At 49.3% G+C, this 21,390-nt stretch overlaps 2 protein-coding genes across 6 annotated transcripts in view; one reads left to right on the top strand and one right to left on the bottom strand.

Annotated features, from left to right (window-relative positions):
- Positions 1-101: 101 nt before the first annotated feature.
- Positions 102-7,100, bottom strand: YARS1 (tyrosyl-tRNA synthetase 1). The gene is made up of 14 exons (XM_064731802.1): positions 7,003-7,100; positions 6,849-6,913; positions 6,261-6,407; positions 6,007-6,182; positions 3,485-3,614; positions 3,159-3,239; positions 2,783-2,875; positions 2,458-2,593; positions 2,208-2,293; positions 1,708-1,843; positions 1,322-1,416; positions 1,015-1,208; positions 778-919; positions 102-685 (listed from the first exon to the last, which is right to left on the bottom strand). Exons 1-14 carry the CDS (start codon positions 7,016-7,018, stop codon positions 575-577), a joined length of 1,608 nt encoding a protein of 535 aa, XP_064587872.1. The 5' UTR covers positions 7,019-7,100; the 3' UTR covers positions 102-574.
- A 77-nt stretch (positions 7,101-7,177) lies between these two features.
- Positions 7,178-21,390, top strand: part of S100PBP (S100P binding protein) — a 29,174-nt gene continuing 14,961 nt past the window's right edge. Inside the window, exons 1-5 of one of the 5 annotated variants that reach the window (XM_064731807.1) lie at positions 7,505-7,547; positions 8,215-9,327; positions 9,520-9,620; positions 10,238-10,342; positions 10,499-10,595. In XM_064731807.1, the coding sequence (XP_064587877.1) occupies positions 8,326-9,327; positions 9,520-9,620; positions 10,238-10,342; positions 10,499-10,544 (1,254 nt within the window). In that variant the 5' untranslated portion in view covers positions 7,505-7,547; positions 8,215-8,325 and the 3' untranslated portion in view covers positions 10,545-10,595. The other 4 variants (XM_064731806.1, XM_064731804.1, XM_064731803.1 and 1 more) reach the window with 4 other exon arrangements.

Genomic DNA, 21,390 nt, shown 5'->3' with positions numbered 1-21,390 from the left:
GCTCCAGGAACACTCCTGGGCTGGTTCCCAGCACCACTGCCCAATAAAATTCTGGAGCAGGGCTGGCTGCCAGCTTCCCTGGACAGATGGGCACAGCCACGTGCAGTCAGCTCGACATTTTATTGGGTTTTATGACAGACAGATGGTTCCCGAGTCAGTGTTTAAGGCCCACACCCCTCACAGGCTCAGGACAGCCCCACAGGTGGGGTGGAGCAGGGGACGGGGCCTGCCGGGCTGTCCCCAGCTCTGGTAGCAGCAACACGAGGTTGGAGAAGCAGCTTTTCCCTTCTGCCCTCACCACAGCAGCCACACACGGCACCCCAGCGGGCAGGGAGTCCAGTCTGTGGCACAGCTGGGTGGCCCCAAGGCCATGGGGATGAGTCACATGAGTCCCTTGCGTGTGGTGGCACCTCCAGTCAGTCCCCAGAGGCCCAGGGGGGCGGATGATGGAGGCAGCTCTGGGTGAGAGGCTGCAGGTTCAGTCCCAGAGCCCCCAGGGCCGAGCACTGGTGGGGAGATGACAGGGAGGAGCCTGGCTGAGCTGCAGGAGGCACCAGAGCAGCCCTGGCACTTGTTAGCTGATGCTGCCACCCCGGAGGCTTTTACAGGAGACAGTGCCCAGCTTGGTCAGGAAGTTTCTCTGCTTCCACTGCGCGACACAATCCTCAGAGATGCAGAAATCGGCCTGGGGAGCACAACAGGGAGCAGGGTCAGCCCTGGGAGGGATCATCTCCTCCACACTAACATCTGGGGGCTACAGCCACTCCCAGGCCTCACCTGCAGCTTCTCAAAGACTTTTTTCTTGGGTTTGAGCTCCTCATCGGGCTCCCCACCCTCGTAGCCCTCCACGTAGACACGCTCCCCGGCACAGCACCCGGCTGGGGGGTCCAGGGGCTCCACTTGACGGGGCTCCCCCACACTGAGGAGAGGTGTGGAGACACCAGGGTCACCCCAGGGTGCTGCCCCTGAGGCAGCAGGGGTGGTCCAGCCCCGGTGTCCCCCCGTGTCCCTCACCTGGAGGCACACAGCACCATGCCCTGCGACTCCACCCCTCTCATCTTCTGGGGTTTGAGGTTGCAGAGCAGCACCACGAGCCTGTCCTGCAGCTGCTCCTTGGGGACAAAGTGCACCAGGCCGCTGACCACGGTGCGGGGCTCGGCCTCGCCCACGTCGATCTTCTCCACGTACAGGCTGTCGGCATCTGGGTGCTGCCAGGGGGAGCAGGGGTGGGAATGGGGTGGCAGAGAAGGTGCCAGCCCCACCAGGCACACCCCAAATGTCACCACATGGCAGGGTTGCTCCCCTCTCCCTCTCCCCATACCTTCTCCACGCTGATCACTTTGCCCACACGGATGTCCAGCCGGGATGGGATCACGTCCTCTGGCTCTGAGTTCTTGGTTCCCTTCTCTCCAGGCTCTGCAGGGTGAAGGAATGGTCACAACACTCAGCACAAACCAAGGCAGGTGCTCAGCCCCAAATGCAGGCCCTGGGGGGAATTCACTGCAGGGAATTCCATCCTTGTCCCTATACCAGAGAGCAGAGTCCCTCCTGTGCTGACTCTCCTCACCTTTCCCAATGTTCTCCATGGCTGCTTTTGAGTCTGGAGCTTCAAAACTTTTCTCTGTCCCACTCAGCCCTGCATGGCCAGAGCCCCATTTCCCTGAGCTCCCAAGGCCCCACTTCCCCAGGCTCCCAGCCCCTCCTTACTGGCTTTGGATGGGGTGGGATATGCAGCACTGCTCAGCTTCTTCAGCTCTGGGCAGTTGAATTTCTCCCTGATGGGGTCAAGCAGTTTGTTCAGGGCCACTTCCACAGAGTTCTTCAGGTCTCCAGGGTGCACAACCTGTCAGGACAAAGATTCCTGTCTGAGGCCACAGAGACCAAACAGGGTGGGAAGATGAATCCCAAACCCTTGACCTGATTCCCCTTGGACATCAGAAGTTTCTGGATGCTTCTGCCTCCAGCCTCTGTTGGGAACAGCTAGGAAGGGTTAAAGTGCTGCTGTGCTGCAGGATGTGGCTGATGTGGTGCTGTCCTGACCTCACAGCCTTCACTCATCCTCTCTCCCCCAGGCTCTCCTGCCTGGGAGCATCCCACACTAGCAGGCCACACTCCACATCTCCTCCAGAGCAGATTTCCATCTCCCAGTGCTCCCAGATTGCTCCCAGGAACCTCAGGCAGAAGGTTCAGTCCCTCCCAGCACTCACCTGCTCAGCAAAATCCTTCTCCAGGGCCTCGTAGGCCGTGTAGGTTTTGTTTCCTCCCCATTTTTCCTCTCGCAGGACCACAAACTCTGGGACAAAACAGGTTTTAAAGCTCAGATTAACTTGAGGCTCAGCTAAACCACCCTGCCCAAGAGCAGGGGCTGGGCAGGTGGCACTCAGGGACAGCCTTGTCTCAGGGGACACACTCCTGTCCCCTCCTCCTATCCACACCCCAGTGTGGGGACACCCTCACCTGATTTGAGGGGGAAGAGGACATGCTTGATGAAGGAGAGGACACCATTGTTCTCCACGTTCCCTGGCTCACAGAAAGCCTTCTTCAGCTTCTTCTTCACGTCCTCCTTGCGGTCCAGAAGATCAATCTTGGAGTCCTGCAGCAAGAGATTTCCTCAGCCCTCCACCCAAGCTTTTACAAACTCATGCTGGAGTTGCTGCACCTTCTTAGAATTCATGTGAATGGGGAGGGAGAGCTCGTTTCTCCTGGGGTGGTCCCTTCTCAGCCCCCAGCCACCAAGCTGACCCCCCAGAGCCCCCTGAGCACAGCCAGATCCAGGACCAACCTCTTCTGACGAGCTCATTTTGCTGCCTGTCAGCCCAGGAACCATGGGGTTCATCAGATGGACACGCTTGGCATAGCCCAGGGAAGGGAGGTACTGGGAAAACACAAGGAGGAGTTAGGCCAAGTTAGATCCAAGCCTGATTCAGCTTTAATTCCCAATCCCTGTTTGCTCCTGGCTCCAGGTAGCTTTGGGATCTGGGGTAACAGCACCCAGGAAGGGCAGAGTCACAGGCAGGGATGTGTGGCTGCACAGAGCACAGGAGCAGCACAGAGAGCTGTGACATCAACCAAAATCCCACACACTTCTCCCAGTGGATTTGGGAGTGGCCAAACCCTCCCTCAAACCCCAGTGTGGCAGAAATCCCCCCATTCCTGACCTTCTCAGCAAAGGTGAAGATCTTCCTCTGATCCACCCCTCCAAACTGTGCGTCCACCTTGAGGTATTCCTCATCCAGGGCCTGTGGAGAGACACAGAGCCTGGAGGCTGGACCAGAACACTCCTGGCCTGTCCCTCAGCCCCTCCTGGGCCACTCCCAGCCAGGGAAAGTCAGGAACATTCCAGACTGTTTGCTCTGTGCTCAGGCCAGCCTTTGTGCCACCGCCAGCTGTGACATTGGGGTGGACAACAACGACCTTGGTGGCACTCTGCCCCACACACCCCCTTGGTGTGCCAGCACCTCCCTGGCCACCACCCCTGCCTCACCTGCAGGCCTGGGTAGAGCAAACCACTCAGCAAGGGATGCTCCACCTGCTTGACCACCTCTGCCCCGGCCTTCTTGGCGTCGTGCTGCGTCACCACGGAGGAGAGGCGGTACACGTCCAGGGTGTACTCCCTGTGGGGACAGCACTGTCACCAGGGGCATGGGGACAGCCCTCAGAGCTGCTCCTGGGCACACCGGGCATGGGGACAGCCCTGAGAGCTGCTCCTGGGCACACTGGGCATGGGCACAGCTCTGAGAGCTGCTCCTGGGCACACTGGGCATGGGCACAGCTCTGAGAGATGCTCCTGGGCACACCGGGCATGGGGACAGCTCTCAGAGCTGCTCCTGGGCACACTGGGCATGGGGACAGCCCTCAGAGCTGCTCCTGGGCACACCGGGCATGGGGACAGCTCTGAGAGCTGCTCCTGGGCACACCGGGCATGGGGACAGCCCTCAGAGCTGCTCCTGGGCACAATGGGCATGGGCACAGCTCTGAGAGATGCTCCTGGGCACACTGGGCATGGGCACAGCTCTGAGAGATGCTCCTGGGCACACCGGGCATGGGGACAGCTCTGAGAGCTGCTCCTGGGCACACGGGCATGGGCACAGCCCTCAGAGATGCTCCTGGGCACACCGGGCATGGGGACAGCCCTCAGAGCTGCTCCTGGGCACACCGGGCATGGGGACAGCTCTGAGAGCTGCTCCTGGGCACACCGGGCATGGGGACAGCTCTGAGAGATGCTCCTGGGCACACTGGGCATGGGGACAGCCCTCAGAGCTGCTCCTGGGCACACCGGGCATGGGCACAGCTCTGAGAGCTGCTCCTGGGCACACCGGGCATGGGGACAGCTCTGAGAGCTGCTCCTGGGCACACCGGGCATGGGCACAGCTGTGAGAGCTGTTCCTGGGCACAGCGGGCATGGGCACAGCTCTGAGAGCTGCTCCTGGGCACACTGGGCATGGGGACAGCTCTGAGAGCTGCTCCTGGGCACACTGGGCATGGGGACAGCTCTGAGAGCTGCTCCTGGGCACACCGGGCATGGGGACAGCTCTGAGAGATGCTCCTGGGCACACCGGGCATGGGGACAGCTCTGAGAGCTGCTCCTGGGCACACTGGGCATGGGCACAGCTCTGAGAGATGCTCCTGGGCACACTGGGCATGGGGACAGCTCTGAGAGATGCTCCTGGGCACACCGGGCATGGGGACAGCCCTGAGAGCTGCTCCTGGGCACACCGGGCATGGGAACAGCCCCTCAGAGCTGCTCCTGGGCACACTGGGCATGGGGACAGCCCTCAGAGCTGCTCCTGCGCACATCTATATTTATAGATGTAAAATATTAGATATTTCTAATAAATGCCTACTTTTAGGAAAAATACTATATTATATATAACAGTATCGGATACATATATAAATATATAAAAATTATTATTAATAATAATAGTATATTTTTAATATATGTATATATAGACACACACAGTATTAGATACTTCTAATAAATGCCTACTTTCAGGGATAATACTGTATTATATATAATAGTATTAGATACATATATACATATATAAAATACATAATTATTATTAATAATAAATAATATATAATAATTTGTATGTGTGCATATGTGTGTATATATATAATATTAGATACTTCTAATAAATCCTTACTTTTAAGGATAACACTGTATTATATATAATATTAGATATATATATACACAATATTAGATACTTCTAATAAATCCTTTCCTTTTAAGGATAACACTGTATTATATATAATATTAGATATATATATATACACACAATATTAGATACTTCTAATAAATCCTTACTTTTAAGGATAATACTGTATTATATATAATATTATATATATATACACAATATGAGATACTTCTAATAAATCCTTGCTTTTAAGGATAATACTGTATTATATATAATAATAGATATATATATATATACACAATATTAGATACTTCTAATAAATCCTTGCTTTTAAAGATAATACTGTATTATATATAATAATAGATATATATATACACAATATTAGATACTTCTAATAAATCCTTACTTTTAAGGATAACACTGTATTATATATAATAATATATATATATATACAATATGAGATACTTCTAATAAATCCTTGCTTTTAAGGATAATACTGTATTATATATAATATTAGATATATATATATACACAATATTAGATACTTCTAATAAATCCTTACTTTTAAGGATAACACTGTATTATATATAATATTAGATATATATATATACAATATTAGATACTTGTAATAAATCCTTGCTTTTAAGGATAATACTGTATTATATATAATAATATTACATATATATATGTTATATATATATAGATTATATATATATAACATATATATATATAATATATATATTATATATATATTATAATATATATAATATTCTATTAGATACTTCTAATAAATAGCTACTTTATTCTTTAACTCCATCCACCCCTGTCCTAGCTCAGCCTCCCAGGGCCCCCCTGGCTGCCCAGGACTCACTTGCTGAGCTGGTAATCGGTGCCCCGGACAAATCTGAGCTTCTCCAGGGGCACCCCGATGCTCTCCAGCATGGCTTTGATGACCTGCTCGTAGTACCGGGTCCGCAGCTCCAGCAGCTCCCACGGAGCCTTCATGTTGTCCAGGTAGGCATGGAGGTCAGCAAAGAGGATTGTCACCTAGGACAGGGGACAGCAGGGTCAGGGGAGCTGTCCGTGCCAGCTGCAGGTGGCACCCAGCAGGGTGGCAGTGCCCACCTCGCAGCCAGCCTTGAGGAAATCGGCGATCTTGGACATGGGCACGAAATAAGCCACGTGGGGCTTGCCCGTGGTGGCCGTGCCCCAGTAGATCTTCAGTTCTCGTTCCTTCAGGATGGACATGAGCTTCTCCTCGCCCAGCACCTCCTGCCAGGGGACAGAGCACAGGGAACTGCAGGGACACATCCCAGGGGACACATCCCGCTGGGACAAATCCCGCATGCCGGGTCCCTGGGCTTGCCCTGCCTCAGATCCCCCCCATCCCGGTGGGATCCCCCCATCCCGTTCTCCCCACGCCCCGATCCTGCCCCGTTCCCCCTCTCGGACCCCAACCCTGCCGTATTCCCTCCGGTACCTGGATCCCATCCTGCCCCAATCGCCCCCGCTCCAGCCTAAACCAAACCGCCCAGCCCCTATTCCTCCGCTCAACCTCGATCCAGCCCCTCTCATCCCTCAGATCCAGCCCCAATTCCTCCACCCGACCCCGGCCCATCCCCGCTCGTCCCTCAGATCCAGCCCCGACACCGCCACTCATCCCCCCGGCCCAGCCCCGATGCCACCGCCCCGGCCCCATCCGCCTCCCGGTACCTGCAGGTTCCGCGTGATGAGCTGATATTTCTCCTGCGGGCCGGGCGCGGGCTCCATGGCGGCGGCTGCAGGGCAGGACACGCGGTTACGGGAGCCCCGGTTCCCCCCGGTTCCCCCCGGTTCCCTCCCCGGTTCCCCGCCCGGTCCCACCGACCTGCCCCGGGTTGCATCAGCCCCGCTCGGCACTCGACTACCGCGCCTGAGGCCCGCCGAGCGCCGAGCTGCCGATGCGGGATGGGAGAGGGGCGCTCTCCTCCAATCAGAGAGCGCCTCGCGCGGCGAGGAGAACGCGCTTCGCCAATCAGAGGGCGCCTCGCGCTCGTGTGGGCGTGGCCTTGGCGCCGTTAAGATGGCGGCGGGTGAGCGCCTTTCCCGCCAGGCCCGGCCGGGCCGCGGCCGCTGTTTTGTCTCAGCGCTGTTTAATTCTCCCTCGTTTATTTTGGGCGGTTTTACCCCTTTTTTTCCGGGGCTCGGGGAGCTCCCTGTGTTGGGGTGGGCGGGGAGGAGGAGCCGGGGGCGGGGCGGGCTGGCCCCGCCTTGGGGCGGTGCCGTTGAGGCGCCGGTTGGGCGGTGCCGCTGAGGGACGGGCGGGTCCCTCACGGAGGCGGTGTTGGTTTCAAAGCCTCGGTGAGGGGAGAGCGGGGTGGTGCCGCCTCCTGAGGTTTTAATCTGCACAGGGGAGGCTCCAGGATGAGCCGAGTGAGGGTTTTGGTGTTTAAAGGGGCTCCAAGGTGGATGTGGGACAAGGGCCGGAGGGACAGGACACAGGAATGGTTCCCACTGCCAGGGGATATTGGGGAAAATTCCTCTCTGTGAGGGCGATGAGGTCCTGGCACAGATGATGCCTTGTAAAGGCCTAAAACAGAGGCTAGACAAAATTAAAGAATAAAACAAGGATTTATTAAAAGGCCTCAATGAATCCACCTTGGGCAGCACAAGAGCTCAGCCAGGGCTACACCCAAATGAAGGATTTTGTGTGTCTCAATGACTAATCCCCTGACAGGCTTCCTCTTCCTTTGCTCAGTTTTTCCCAAGCCAAAAAAAGATATTTTTTAAAATAATGGGTTTATTTGTATCTCTGAAGGGCGGAGGTGGGGGTTGAGATACTTGGAGGTTTTATTTCATGCCTCAGGCGTGTTCTGCAGTTTAAAGCTGTGATTTGGGATTCCTGGGGTCTGCTGTGAGGGACTGGCACCACTTTAGGAGGAGAGGGGGTTTCCAATCATTGGGGTTTCCTGCTTGAGGGAACACTCAGGATGAAGGATTGGTTGGGACCTAAAACAGTCCAGAACAGAGATCAAATTGTGGTGGTTTTGCTAAATTCCAGCTGAGCTCCTTTCACTGAGGCCATTGCTTTTGCTGGCAGGTTGGAGCTGACTCCTGCTGATCCCTCCTGTGGAAGGGCTGATCAAAGGCCGGCAGCAGCAGCAGATGAGCCTGTAGAGCTGGAAGCAGAGCTGCAGGAAGGCACAGAGCCATGGCAGAGAGCTGCCCTCCCTCCCCTGGGCTCCACCAGGGCCTCAGGCAGGATCCAGCCCCCAGGGCCAAGCGGCTCTCGGATTCCACGGTGCAGGTGCAGGCCCTGCAGTCAGCCAAGAAAGCCTGCGTGCTGAGCCGCGACTGCAGCACCCCAAACCCTGCAGGGAGCGCTCTGCTCCCTTCCCCAGGCTCTGGCTGCTCCCTGTTCCTGGATGAGAGCGGGCAGGACGAGCTCGGGGCCGCTTTTGCCGTGGCCAAGTACGATGATGTGGCCATTTCCCTGGACATCAGCAGGTGCTTCGACGACAGCGAGGTGGATGATTCCCTGCTGGAGCTGTCAGGCAGTGAGAAAGGCAATTCTCCCTTTGATTACACCGAGGAGGAGATCCAGGAAATCTTGGCTGATGATTCCATGGAGGCTGAGCAGCAGCAGAACCTCCCTGGTGAGAGCCACGTGAGCCAAAGTGAGAGCGGGAAGAGCGACCAGGGGATGTCACTCAGTGAGGCCACCCAGGAGCCTCAGGAGCATCCCTCAGGCAGCTCTGGGTGTGATCCTGGAGTTTTGAGTGGCTCTGCTGCTCTGGATGGGGCTCAGAGGCTGCAGCAGGAGCTGGACCTTGACCTGCAGGAGCTGCTGAGCCTGAGCCCCTTTGCTGCTGCCTGTGCTGAGGAGGCTCTGGAGGAAAACAACCTGGAAAGAGAAACTTTGGATGCCATGATAGATGATTGCTTGGGATATTCCACAGCTGCTGGGAGCTGCATTGCTGAGAAATCCTCAGAAAGGGCGATGCCTAAAAGCCAGGAAAGCCTGGGGAAATCCCTGCCCTCATCCAGCCCTCCCTGTGGCCAGGGCACAGGGGATCAGAGTCCAGCATCTGGACTTCCACCCAAAAAAGAACTTCCCAAAGCAACACTGAGCTGTTTGTCAAGGAAATCGGGCTCTCCAGAGGATGCTGAAGGGGAATCCAGAGGAGCTGAGCAGCCACCAGGCAGCACTAAAGTAAACTCCCATCTTCATTCTTGGAACTTGAATGGTTTTCATCCCATCCCTTTGGATTTGTCCATGTGCACACAAGTGCTGTGTTGATACAGGGGAGGTTTTTCCAAGTGGATTTTTATATAACTATAAAAGCAAAATGTACATGGAAAAGTTTTATTAGATGTTAATCCCCTTTTTTCCTTCCCTTTCCAGTTAAGGGACACAGCTGTAGGCCAGAGTGGGCAGGAAGAGCCACCCAGTGGCAAGAAAAGTGGCAAAGTAATTCCTGTCCCACAGGAGGAGGAGGAAGAAAGGTAATTTCTTAGGAAATCTGCACTTTAAAAAACCATCCCAGCTCTTTCCTCCACCACTGGGTTTATTTCTAAATTAAGTCGCATTGAAATAGTGGGGAAATAATAAATATTTCACCCTGGAAGAGGGGAAAGAACATGGGGAAGTGGGAAAGGAGGTGGGTGAGGCAGTTTGGGTTTGCAGAGGGGATGTTTGTGCCTCCCTGGCTGCTCCTCCCGCAGCCGTTCCCTGCAGGTGGCAGCAGCAGAGCGGCCGGGATGCAGCTCCTGCCTTTCCCCGCTCCTGGAGGCGCCACATCGGGGCTTTTCCCCCTCATTCTGGGCAGGAATTGTGTTGCTGTTGTGTGAAAAAAAAAAAAGAGATTTTTGTGCTTTTGAGAGCTCCCCGTTGTGGTCAGCAGGGCAGTGACCGCCTGGGTTGGCTCAGCTGCTTTGCTCTCGGTGTGGTTGATCTTTGGCAGCTTTACTCAAATAAATTCTTTCATTATTTTTTTCCATCCCCAAAAACAGTGCTACAAGAATGTCACATAGTTCTGCAGGGCTCTTTGCCCTCTCTGTGAACTGTAACCTAATTTAACAAATAACCTAAAATAAAATTAACACCATTTATTATTTTCAAGGCCAAAACAACGGAGCTGCATTTCAGAAGCACAGCCTGAGCAAAGGAGACGTTTTTCTCCAGGCTGTGCCAATCCAAGTGAGGAAAAGTGTGGCTATTACCTCAGGTAACCCCCAGGTGGGAGGGGATGAGGCTGCTGGGGAGGGAAAATTCAGCTCCTGGCTGGACTTGAATTCTTTATTTGGAGTGTGTTTGTTTTCAGAAGGGAATAAAAAATGTCTGTGATAATTTGTGCACTGCCATGCACAAAATTCCTGCACAGGAATCAACCTGGCTCCAGGCCTGGCTCTGAGGAGTTTTACAGATAGCTGGGAAATTTGGTGTGGAAAATCAGAAAATCAGGAAAATACCAAAGCAGGTTTGTATTCCTTGGGAAAAGCAAAGCTGAGCTCTTGTTCTGTTGGGGATTAATTTGGGTTTGTCAGTTCACAACTATCCCAGAATCAACACTGGAAACACCTCCAGAACTTGGAGTTCCCACCTTGACACCAGCTCAGAGCACTGAGTGCCACCCCCAGGACTGCACCACCCCCTGAAACCCACACTGGGGCAATCCTGAGCTCAGATGCTGAAATTTGGGTTCAGACTGGGGGAATTGAGTTCAAATGCTGGGATTTAGACTCAGACTGGAGGAATCTTGAGTTCAAATGCTGAAATTTGGATTCAGACTGGAGGAATCTTGAGTTCAAATGCTGAATTTTGGACTCAGACTGGGGGAATTGAGCTCAAATTCTGAATTTTGGACTTAAACTGGGGGAATTGAGCTCAAATTCTGGGATTTAGACTCAGACTGGAGGAATCTTGAGTTCAAATGCTGAATTTTGGACTCAGACTGGGGGAATTGAGCTCAAATTCTGAATTTTGGACTCAGACTGGGGGAATTGAGCTCAAATGCTGAAATTTGGACTCAGACTGGGGGAATTGAGCTCAAATGCTGAAATTTGGATTCAGACTGGGAGAATCTTGAGCTCAAGTGCTGGGTTTAGACTCACATTGGGGGAATTGAGCTCAAATCCTGGGATTTGGACTCAGAATGTGGGAATTGAGCTCAAGTGCTGAGATTTAGACTCAGAATGTGGGAATCTTGAGCTGGGATTTAGATTGGGGGAATCTTGAGCTCAAATTCTGAAATTTGGACTCAGACTGGGGGAATTGAGCTGAAATGCTGAAATTTGGACTCAGGGGGAATCTTGAGCTCAAATGCTGAGATTTGGACTCAGAATGTGGGAATTGAGCTCAAGTGCTGAGATTTGGATTCAGACTGGGGGAATTGAGCTCAAATGCTGAGATTTAGACTCAGACTGGGGGAATCATGAGCTGAAATGCTGGGATTTAGATTGGGGGAATCTTGAGCTCAAATTCTGAAATTTGGACTCAGACTGGGGGAATCTTGAGCTCAGGTACTGAGATTTAGACTGAGACTGTGGGAATCTTGAGCTCAAGTGCTGGGTTTAGACTCAGACTGGGGGAATTGAGCTCAAATGCTGAGATTTGGACTCAGACTGGGAGAATCTTGAGCTCAAACGCTGAGATTTAGATTGGGGTTTATTTTTGACACTTTCTCTGTGTTGGCTCAGTGGTGTCATCCAAGAGCCACTGACTGTGGGGGTGTGGAAGGGAAGGTGTTTGGATTTCAGCTCCTGGGGGCTGGGGGTGGTGCCAGATCTTTTCTGGGATTCTAATAAGTTTGGGTTTTAAAAACAATGACTCCTCCCTGGTAAACTCTCCCCAATTTCTCAGTGCTAATCCCACGGGACAATTTTAGGGATATTATTGCTACAACACTCACAGGAGAATGGACACCCCAGATTTTAACGGGTATGAGTAGAAATTTAAAAAAATGGGGAGAGAGGGAGAGGAAGAAGAGACAAAATTTAAATCCCTGACCCTTCAAAGTGGCAGCATGAGGAATTAACCCTTGCACCACCTCTGCTGGTGGCTCACCAATGGTTCTTAGAGAGTTTTTCCCTTCCTGCCAGCAGGGGAGATGGAGAGCACTGCACCCTGCCTGGATTTGGAGTACAAAACATCCCTCACACCGAATTTAGGGGCTAAATAGAATATCCCTTCAGCTCCCAGGGTTCTGGGGCTCTGACACCTTCTGGATTACCCCAGGGGTGTTTCCAGGTGCTTTCTGTCCCTCTTTATGCCTGGAGAAGGCTGATCCAGAATTGAGGCTAGGCTGAGTTAAAGAATAAATTAGGGATTTATTAAAGGCCTCAATAAATCCCTAAATTAGGGATTTATTAAAGGCCTTGGGCAGCACAAGAGCCCAGCCAGGGCTGCACTGAAATGAACCAAAATGGACACAAAATGCACAACTGGTCATGGGGTCTCTCACTTTTATAATTTCTGCTCCATTTGCATATTGTAGTTAATTATCCAATTACAGCTTTAGGTTATGCAGTCCCATCCTGATTGTTTTTCTCTCTTCAGTCCACATTGTTTGTGCTTTTGGCCCTGAAATTTGGATCATTTGTCCTTGGTCCCCACTGGAGCAGGAATTGTTTTGTCTGCTCTGTGCACAGATCTCACCATCCCCTAATATGAATCCCAGAACTACACACTAAAGCAGCAAATCTGAAAAAAATACAAATCCTAAAACCTGCTGCATCAGCCTGGGATATTCTGAGAGCCAAAACATTCTGGTAGCTTCCAGCCACGGCTCCCTGTGGTTATTTAGAGTGTTGATGGGTGCAATAATTGCCATTTCTTGTGAGGCACAAGGAGCTGACAGTTGTGTGTGTGCAGCCTGCACTTAGGCAGGCAGCAGGAGCAGCTGCATCGCCACAGGGCTGCTTCCAGAGGATGAATCCAGCATAAGTAATGCAGAGGGGACAGGCAGGGAAAGCTAAAATGGCCTGTTTTTCCTTTTGCTTTCAAATTAAAAATGCAAGACGTATGTTGTGAGTCACAAAAAATCAGGCGAGGAGCTCGAAAGGAGCCGGGCTGACAAGTGAAAGCCAGCTCTGCTTTGCTGGGGAAGAACATTGTCTGGGATGCACACAATTTGGTTTTCTTATTAGTGCAAACCTTTCTCCTTGCAAATAGCTGGAGGCTTGGAGCTGAGCCCAACAGGCAGCGTGGGCTGTGCCAGGCTGTGCCAGGCTGTGCCAGGCTGTGCCCTGTGAGCTGTGCCCTGGCTGTGCCATCTGCATGGCAAATGCTGAGTGATCCCAAGGAATGCTGAGTGAATCCCAAGGAATTCATGAAGGAAAGAAAGAAAGAAAAAATCAGCAGGTTTAGAGCCAGCAAGGGAATTCCTCCTGGGAAGCTGTAACTAATATATTGCTGCTACAAATCTTCAGCTCTGCTTTGAGTTGCAAATCTCCTGGCATTTGTCTCAGGGTAATGTTTGCTTTGCTATCCCATCTTTTACGTAATCTGTCTGTTCTTCCTTGGATCCTGGCTCCTGCTGCTGTGCTGTCTGAGGGAATTCCAAGCTGGCTACAGGAGAGATTTTCTCTTTTCCCTTATCTGCACGCTGCAGGAAATAGAATTTTCATATATAACTACAACTTCCATCTATATCAAATCCATTTTTCATCTATATCTCTTTTATATCTCATACATATTCTTATGTTGGGTGATTGAGTGCTAAAAGTCACACTGACAAGTTGGAAAAAAAAATCCTTTTATATTCAGAATAAACTTCTCACACTGAGCCATCTCCAGTGTGTTGGGAGAGAACCCCGTGGCTCAGCTTGTGCTTCCTCTCATTCTGCTTTCTAAATGCTGTTAAATCCCAATATATTCATTTATTTGCAGCTTCCCCTAGGAATTTAAATGCTGGAGCAGATGCAAAAATGAGCTGTGATTTGAGCATCTGCTTGGCAATGGGGGGCTGATAATTGACCACACAAGATTTCTGCCAGCTGACCATTTGTCAGTGTTTGCACTTTGTTATTGCCCTTTATCCAGCAGTAAATGGAATTATTTCCTTCTTGATGAGATCCTCCTTGGCAATTCTGGGGCTGGATCAGCTACACGAATAATGAGGCTCCTCAAACTCTGTTATTTGGAGCAGAATCACAGAATGGCTGGGCTTGGAAGGGACCTTAGAATGATCCTGTTCCATGAGCAGGGAACTTTCCACTGCTCTGGGAAGCTGAGCTGGCTCCTCTCTGACCTCCATCCATTTTTTTTTCCCAACCAGAACTCCATCAGGAGCTCTCCTTGAGGCTTGGTGTGCTTGCTAGAGATTTTTGATGCTTTCAGAAATTTTATCAGACTTTCTCACAACCTTGGCAGAAACCTGATAAATTATTTCCTTGGATCTCCCTTGAATCAAAGGGAATGGAGGAGGAAATACCTTATAAAGAAGCCCAAACCATCTGGTTTTACTGTAATAACAAAGATCAATATCTTCCAAAACCCAGCCAGTGTGTTTGAGGTGATGGAAAGGGAGAGCAGTGTCAGGGAACAGATGGAGAAACAAATCTGTGAAACACAAATGAACTCTTTGCTAGCAGGCTCTGCCTTGAAAGACTCTGGTCTCTTGATTGAGTGGAAGGAAAAATCCTGAATCTTGAAGCAGTTTTTACCTGCCCAAAATTAATTTTGCTTGGATGGAGAGTGGGCAGGGAAGGTGCAGGGCTGGGGTGTGGGAATTTATAAAGTTAGAGGGTTTTTAGGAAATGGTTAAAAAAGAGTATTTAGGTTTTAGGATGTGGTTTGAAGTTTTGTTACAGTAGAAAAGTTTTTCAAGTAAGTAGAAAAGTTTTTTAAGTAGTAGACGTGATAAATAATAATAAGATTTTGTAGATTTGGTTTTAGGATGGTAATAAGTTTATTTAATGTATATCTTTAGAAGGTTATTGTGAATAGAGTTTTGTTTTTTGTTTTTTATGAATTAGTTTTTGATTTAATTACTTTTACGTATGTTTTATAAGATTGGATGGAAAGTTTGTTAATATGTTTTGTTTTGGTGTGATTGGTTGAAATTTAAACTGAGATGGTTTTATGTTGTTTTGTTTTACTTTACTTTTGAGGATATTTTTTTTTAGGCTAGTATGTTGTTAACATTTAACAATGTTCTGAAGGTGATGTATTAATGTATTATTATGATGTATTAATGTATTTGATGTATTATTTAGACTTTTTGCCGCGGCAAGTAAGTTCCTCTCTTAAAACGTAAATTCCTAAAACCATTAAATCTGTAACTACCCTAATGTCCGCCATGGGGCTGTGCTGGCATAAAGGAAAGAATTCCATTTAGTGGCTGAGCTCAGGAGGGAGATTTCACTTCAAAGCAAATGAAATCCACCTCCAAACCCTACATTTCAAGAGATGTGGGATGGAGTAAGGATTGATAAAGTGGATTTCTGAGTTTATGGGGAGGAGAGTAGGAACTTCTCTAGGTTCAGAGTGGGCAATTTCTGGTCCAGGGAATTTTCTAATGGCAAAGCTGAAATAATCAGAACTCCTGGTTCCTACATGAGTGGAACTTGCCTGAAAACCTCATCATAAATCTGTAGTTTGGTCTTGATTGATATGGAAGGAATGAGGATGTGCCCAAGGAGAAAAAAATCTTATTTTTAAAGGATTTTAATCACTGTCCCATGACAACTGAGCTTCTCCAGCCCCCTTTCCTCAGGCCAAAAGGCCTCAGAGCCCTGGGCTGGATGCTGAGGCATTGGGATAAATTAATCCAAATATTTGATGGGATTAATGTGCCCCTGGGGCTTCCCATGTTGGAGAGGAGCTCAAATCTTTTCCTGGAGTGACTCAGGGTGAGAGTTTGTCCAAGTCCTTGTTTCTCCTCAGGGTGCAAAGTGCACCCCTGGCAGCAGGAAATGTTCCCTCTGTTTTTATGACCCATTTCACCTCTGACTCAGGGAGGGAGCTGAGATGTAGGCAGGCTCAAAATCTGTGACATAAAATTGTGATTTCTTCAACATTTCCTGCAGACAATGGGAGCTGCTGTGTGCCGTCAGAGTTTGCCTTGGAGAGCCTCAATTCCTCCCACACAACCCGTGGATTTCTCAAGGAAAAAAAAAACTTCTAAAAATCCTTTCTAGAAAAGTATCAGTCTTTGGCAAGGAGTTGTTCCTTTGGGAGAGCAGGAGCTGATCCTGCAGTTCATGAGGGAGGCTGGGGAGAGGAGCTGGGATTCACATCCCTCCCATGGCTGCAGCATGGAAAATCTTGGAGTTTGGACTCTGGGAAGGGCAGAATTCCAGGGAATTGACCTTTGCTTTCATTGGAGCCCTTCTGAGCTGTGAAAATATAAAATTGTGCTGTGACAGAGGTGACAACCCAGTGCCAGGCAGCTGCTCCTGCTCCAAACCACATTCTGCACAGTGATTTTACAAGAATGACCACCCATGGTTGGATTTTGCTTGAAAACCAGGTGATTTTGCAGTTCAGAAATGTGAATTCCTGAGTTAGGCTCATCCCTGTGCATAAACAACATCAAAATAAGGCAGCAAAGTTGGATTTTTTTTCCCAAACACAGATGGGGCAAAGCTTTGTAGCACTCTGAGGCCTGCAGATAACCAAGTCCCTTGAAGCACTTTGGGTTTTAATCTTATTTTTCTGAGGCTGCCTCAAGTTGGTGGGGTTTTGTTCTTGCTATTTCAGGAAGTGCAAATGAGAGGATTGAAGGTGGGTGCAGCACTTTGTGAGGAAAAATTTCCTTTTTTGTTTGAAGTTGAACCTTCAGCCTTTTGTGGTGGGCCAGGGAGAAGGAGCTTTGCAAAGAAGGGGATGAAGCACCAGCAGAATTCAGAATTTCTGCAAGGAACTTTGATGTTCTCCCTTCTCAAGGTGCCTTCTGAGGATGTGGTTTCACTTTGAAAAGCTCCTACCAAGGAAATCAGGTACCAGCTGCCAGCACCAAGGAAATGAAGATTTATTTTCAGACTTCCTCTCATGTTTGTTTGAATTTTTTGACTGAATTTTTTTACAGAAATTCCCTAAATTTCCAACCCATCCCAGTGGGTGAGCAAGAACTTGGCCAAACCACAATTTCCAGAGAATTCCTGAACGCTTCCAGTGCAACCCCACTGCTGAGGGGCTGTGCTGGTTCTTGTTCTGCATTTAGAGGTGTTAATTGGTCTGGTTTTCAGTGGTTTGAAGCTTCATTCTAAACTCCTTCTGCAGAAGCATTTCATGAGATTTGCACTTGAGTTTATAAATATTTTGCAGCTTTTAGATGTCATTTTCTTCTTTCCTGTGCTACTGAGCAACTCCAAATGAGTTGGAGGTGGATGGGTTGATCTTCCCAATGTTCTTCTCAGGGGTGCCAGCAGGGCCTTGTGACTCCTTTAGGTATTTATAAGTGGAATTTTGGAGAGCAAATTAAGTTTATTCAGGCAGCAAATCATCTCATATTTTTATCATGGCAATCTGACTATTTTTGGAGATGCTTTTGGCCCATGTGATCTTAAAGAAATCAAAATTTCACTCAGCACTGAAGTTTTTTTAACGTTGTGGTTCATGGATTTTATTTTGTGGCACCCAGAGTGGGACAGAACTTTGGAAAACAAAGTTTCTCCTTGCCCTGAATGTGCAGTGACTGAGACAGGGAAATGGAAGTCATTTATCCAAAGGATCAGCAGTGAAGTTTGGCTGGAAAAATCCCAGAAATCACAGAATCCAGGCAGGAAGGAACAGCACTTTTGGGGCCACTGTCAGGGCTTTGTGATGTGAATTTTACCTCTGTAAATTTTATTTACAAAGAGCTTTGCATTGAGGGAAAAGGAGAAATCCATTGGAAGCACATGGGAGTTGTCAGCGCGTGGTGATTCATGGATTTTAAATCAGTGAACCCCACAAATTCAGTTTTTTTGGAAAAGGAATCCTTTACTTGTGCTCTGGGGACAATTTCACTGCTGTCCATGGAATCCCAGTGTGGTTTGGGTTCAGAGGGACACAAAAATCATTCAGATCCCACAATCCCAGTTTGCTCCAATCCCTGTCCAGCCCAGCCTTGGACACTTCCAGGGATGGGAATTCTCAGGCTGGTGGCTCCATCCCCTCGGGGTTTGTGTTTTTGGGAGTGTAAAAACTCTGCCATGAAGCAGCTCTGCCCTTTGGGAAGCATTTAAGGCTGCAAATTTCCTTCTTTGATCCCCATCTGAATGGTGGGAGAGGAGGAATTTGTGATTTGAACCTCATGGAAGGACAGACAGAGTGTTTTTCTGTCTGTTTGCTCTTAGAGAGTAACCAAGAGCCCTGCTGATGATTTTTGCTGTGGTAGAACCCAGTGATACCAATAAAAACTGGCTCTGACAAAATGCATCACAATTAAAAATTGAACAGTGTTCATCAATGCCTTGCAGCTGGAAAACAATGAGGCTGAAATGAAACCCCTGTGTGGGGCTTTTTAATGCCTTCCTCTCAAAAACCAACCAGCTCTTTCCTGGAAGGAGGAAAAAATTACATCCTCAAATGGGAAATAGTGGAAGCTGATAAAATTTTGGTTTGGTTTGGGAGGTTAGAACGGGTCTGGATGGTATAAATAGGTTTTATTTAGGTTTTATTTAGTTAGTTTTATTTTATTTAGTTGGTGGCAATAAAGGTGTGAGGGTTTTGTGAGTTCAAAGTGTCAAATGGCATCGTGGGGCTCTGTCATTATTGCCACTCAATAGCTCTGCATCCAGCATGTATAAATTCCAAGGAAAATGAAGATTTTTCTGGCTGCCAGCTTTGCTGCCTCCATCTGGGAATCTGAAATTCAAGCTGTGCCTTCCCCGGCTCTGCCACTAATAATGAAGATTCTTCATTTGGAACTTACTTCACCAAAATTGAGGCTGAAGGAGAAACCAGCTCCTTTTTTCCTCCAGACGTGTGGGCTGCAGCCCCACCAAGGGGGAACAGCATCATTTCAATGCCTGAGGTCACCAGACAAATTCAACAGACACCAGATTGGTGTGGAGCAAACAGAAAATAAACAGAAAATATTTCAGCATAACAAACGCCCTTGATGGGGCAGCTTTTGAACAAAAGCTGGGAAAAGCTGATTGAATTTGGTCAGCCCTAATTTGGTCAGCGTAATGTAATAGCTCATTACGCGTCGTTAGGAAGCTTTTTCTTTTTTTTTTGCTGCAAATTTGAGGGAAATTCCATTTGGTGGAACATATGGGTGTCATCTTCAGCTCTCTCCTCAAGCTCGGGCCGTGCTCTGCTGGGCAAAATGGATGGGCAGCTGTGCCATTGGCTTTGCAGCGCTGTCACCTCTTGCTGGGTGTCGACGGAAGGAGACCAGGACATCCAGTTGATCATCACAGGCCCAATTTTATTGATCAGCACAGCGGGTTAAATACAGTTCGTAATTAACTTCATGCATATTGCAAAAGTTGAGCTCAGGATTGGTTAGTTACATATCAGCAGTTACACCTACTTTTACATTCCTATGGTCCTACTTTTGATACTTTCTACATATTCTTAGGAGATATTCAGGACTAATCTCTACTCCCTTTCTCCATGTTGCAGCAAGGCCACTGATTGCAAGCTGCTGACATCTCCTTTCAGCTTGCTGACTGCTGATTTCTCAGCTTGACCAGTGGCAATATGTCAGCATGGCCTTTCTCAGCTAACCAACTATTAATAAAGCTCTCCACATTAAAGCTCTCCACAGCTGGGTTTTCTCGGCTGTTTGAGGGGCCTGGAAAGGCCCGAGGTGGCCTTGGGGCAGCCCGCGTATCGAAGGACGAGAAGAGGCTTCAGTTCTTCTTTCGGTTTTTATGTTTATTAATTGTTTATCTAAAAGATTTTCTTTCAGCCGAACAGAGATCTGCTCAGCAGCCAGCCATGAGCACACTGTGCTGCCCTCCGGGGCAGCCACCTATCTTTATACCCATTGTTACGTGTACAATATTTATCATTTTTCCCCAATACCATTTATTCTTATTACTCGGTGCACTCTCAGTAATAACCAATCCCAAAGTGCCACCATCACCACAGAAGATGGAGGAGAAGAAGAAGAAGAAGAAGGACAGGACACACCCCAATTCCTCCATCTTACTTCTCTAAACCCCCCTGTACATAAATCCTAAACCCTGTTTCTCACCCTCTAATTAACTAATCCCTTCACCATTCACCCTGGTGAAGCCCTCATCCTTGTCGTCTCCTGTGTAGGACCAAAGTCATCCTTGTCGTCTCCCGTGTAGGATCAAAGTCCAGCCACCAGACACTTCTGGAACATTCCAGGACTCCCGAGCCCCCCAAGGGTGGTCTCGGAGGCTCAGCATCTCAAGACTGAGATCTTGAGATCCGACAACACCCCAATTCCTCCATCTTACTTCTCTAAACCCCCCTGTACATAAATCCTAAACCCTGTGTCTCACCCTCTAATTAACTGATCCCTTCACCATTCACCCTGGTGAAGCCCTCATCCTTGTCGTCTCCTGTGTAGGACCAAAGTCCAGCCACCAGACACTTCTGGAACATTCCAGGACTCCCGAGCCCCCCAAGGTGGTCTCGGTGGCTCAGCACCTCAGGACTGAGATCCTGAGATCCGACATCCTCTCCCATCTTTGGCAAACGCTGCCACCCAGCAGCCTGCTCATCTCCATCAGCAGCTGAGATTGTGCTAACACTTTCCCTCCACAGTGTAGGTGTTTCCTCCTCGCTTTTTATTGAATTGGAGCGGCTCCGAAGCTCCTGGTGGTGCCGTTTTCCCCGGGAGCAGGAGCGGTGCCTGGTGGCCCGGGGGAGGGGGTGCCAAGCGGCCGGGGCTGTGTTGTGAGTTGGAAGGACACGCTGTGCAGGATTGTTTGCTCCACACTTCCTCCCGCGGCTCCTCTTTTTGCTAAACTCGTGGGGGTGGAATCTATTGGTGAAATTGTATTTTGTAGGCATAATATTACAGCGCTGGCAAGGAGGGAGGAGAGCGGTGTTTAACTCCAAATACACCCCGAGTTGTGCTGGCAAAGGGTTTTGTTTTTGCAGCTCCCTTGTTTGCAGCTATTGTGCCCCAAATCTCTGCTCTGGTGGTTCTTGGAAATCCACGGGATTCATCCCCAGCCGCCTGCCAGGGTTTTGCTTTCGGAGCTCGGCAGGGAATCGGCCTCGCTGGGATCCCACTCCCACTTGCTGCTTTTTAGTGTTTCTTGAAAGCTCCCTTTTTGCAGCTCCCGCTTCCAACAATGAGTCAAAATCAGCACTCGGGGCAAAAAACACGTGGGGGGAGTGGGTGGGCTGGAGGGT

This window comes from Zonotrichia leucophrys, chromosome 23 (assembly GCF_028769735.1).
Source record: "Zonotrichia leucophrys gambelii isolate GWCS_2022_RI chromosome 23, RI_Zleu_2.0, whole genome shotgun sequence".
NCBI classification, from domain to species: domain Eukaryota; kingdom Metazoa; phylum Chordata; class Aves; order Passeriformes; family Passerellidae; genus Zonotrichia; species Zonotrichia leucophrys.
This window is presented reverse-complemented; position numbering and strand designations above follow the sequence as displayed.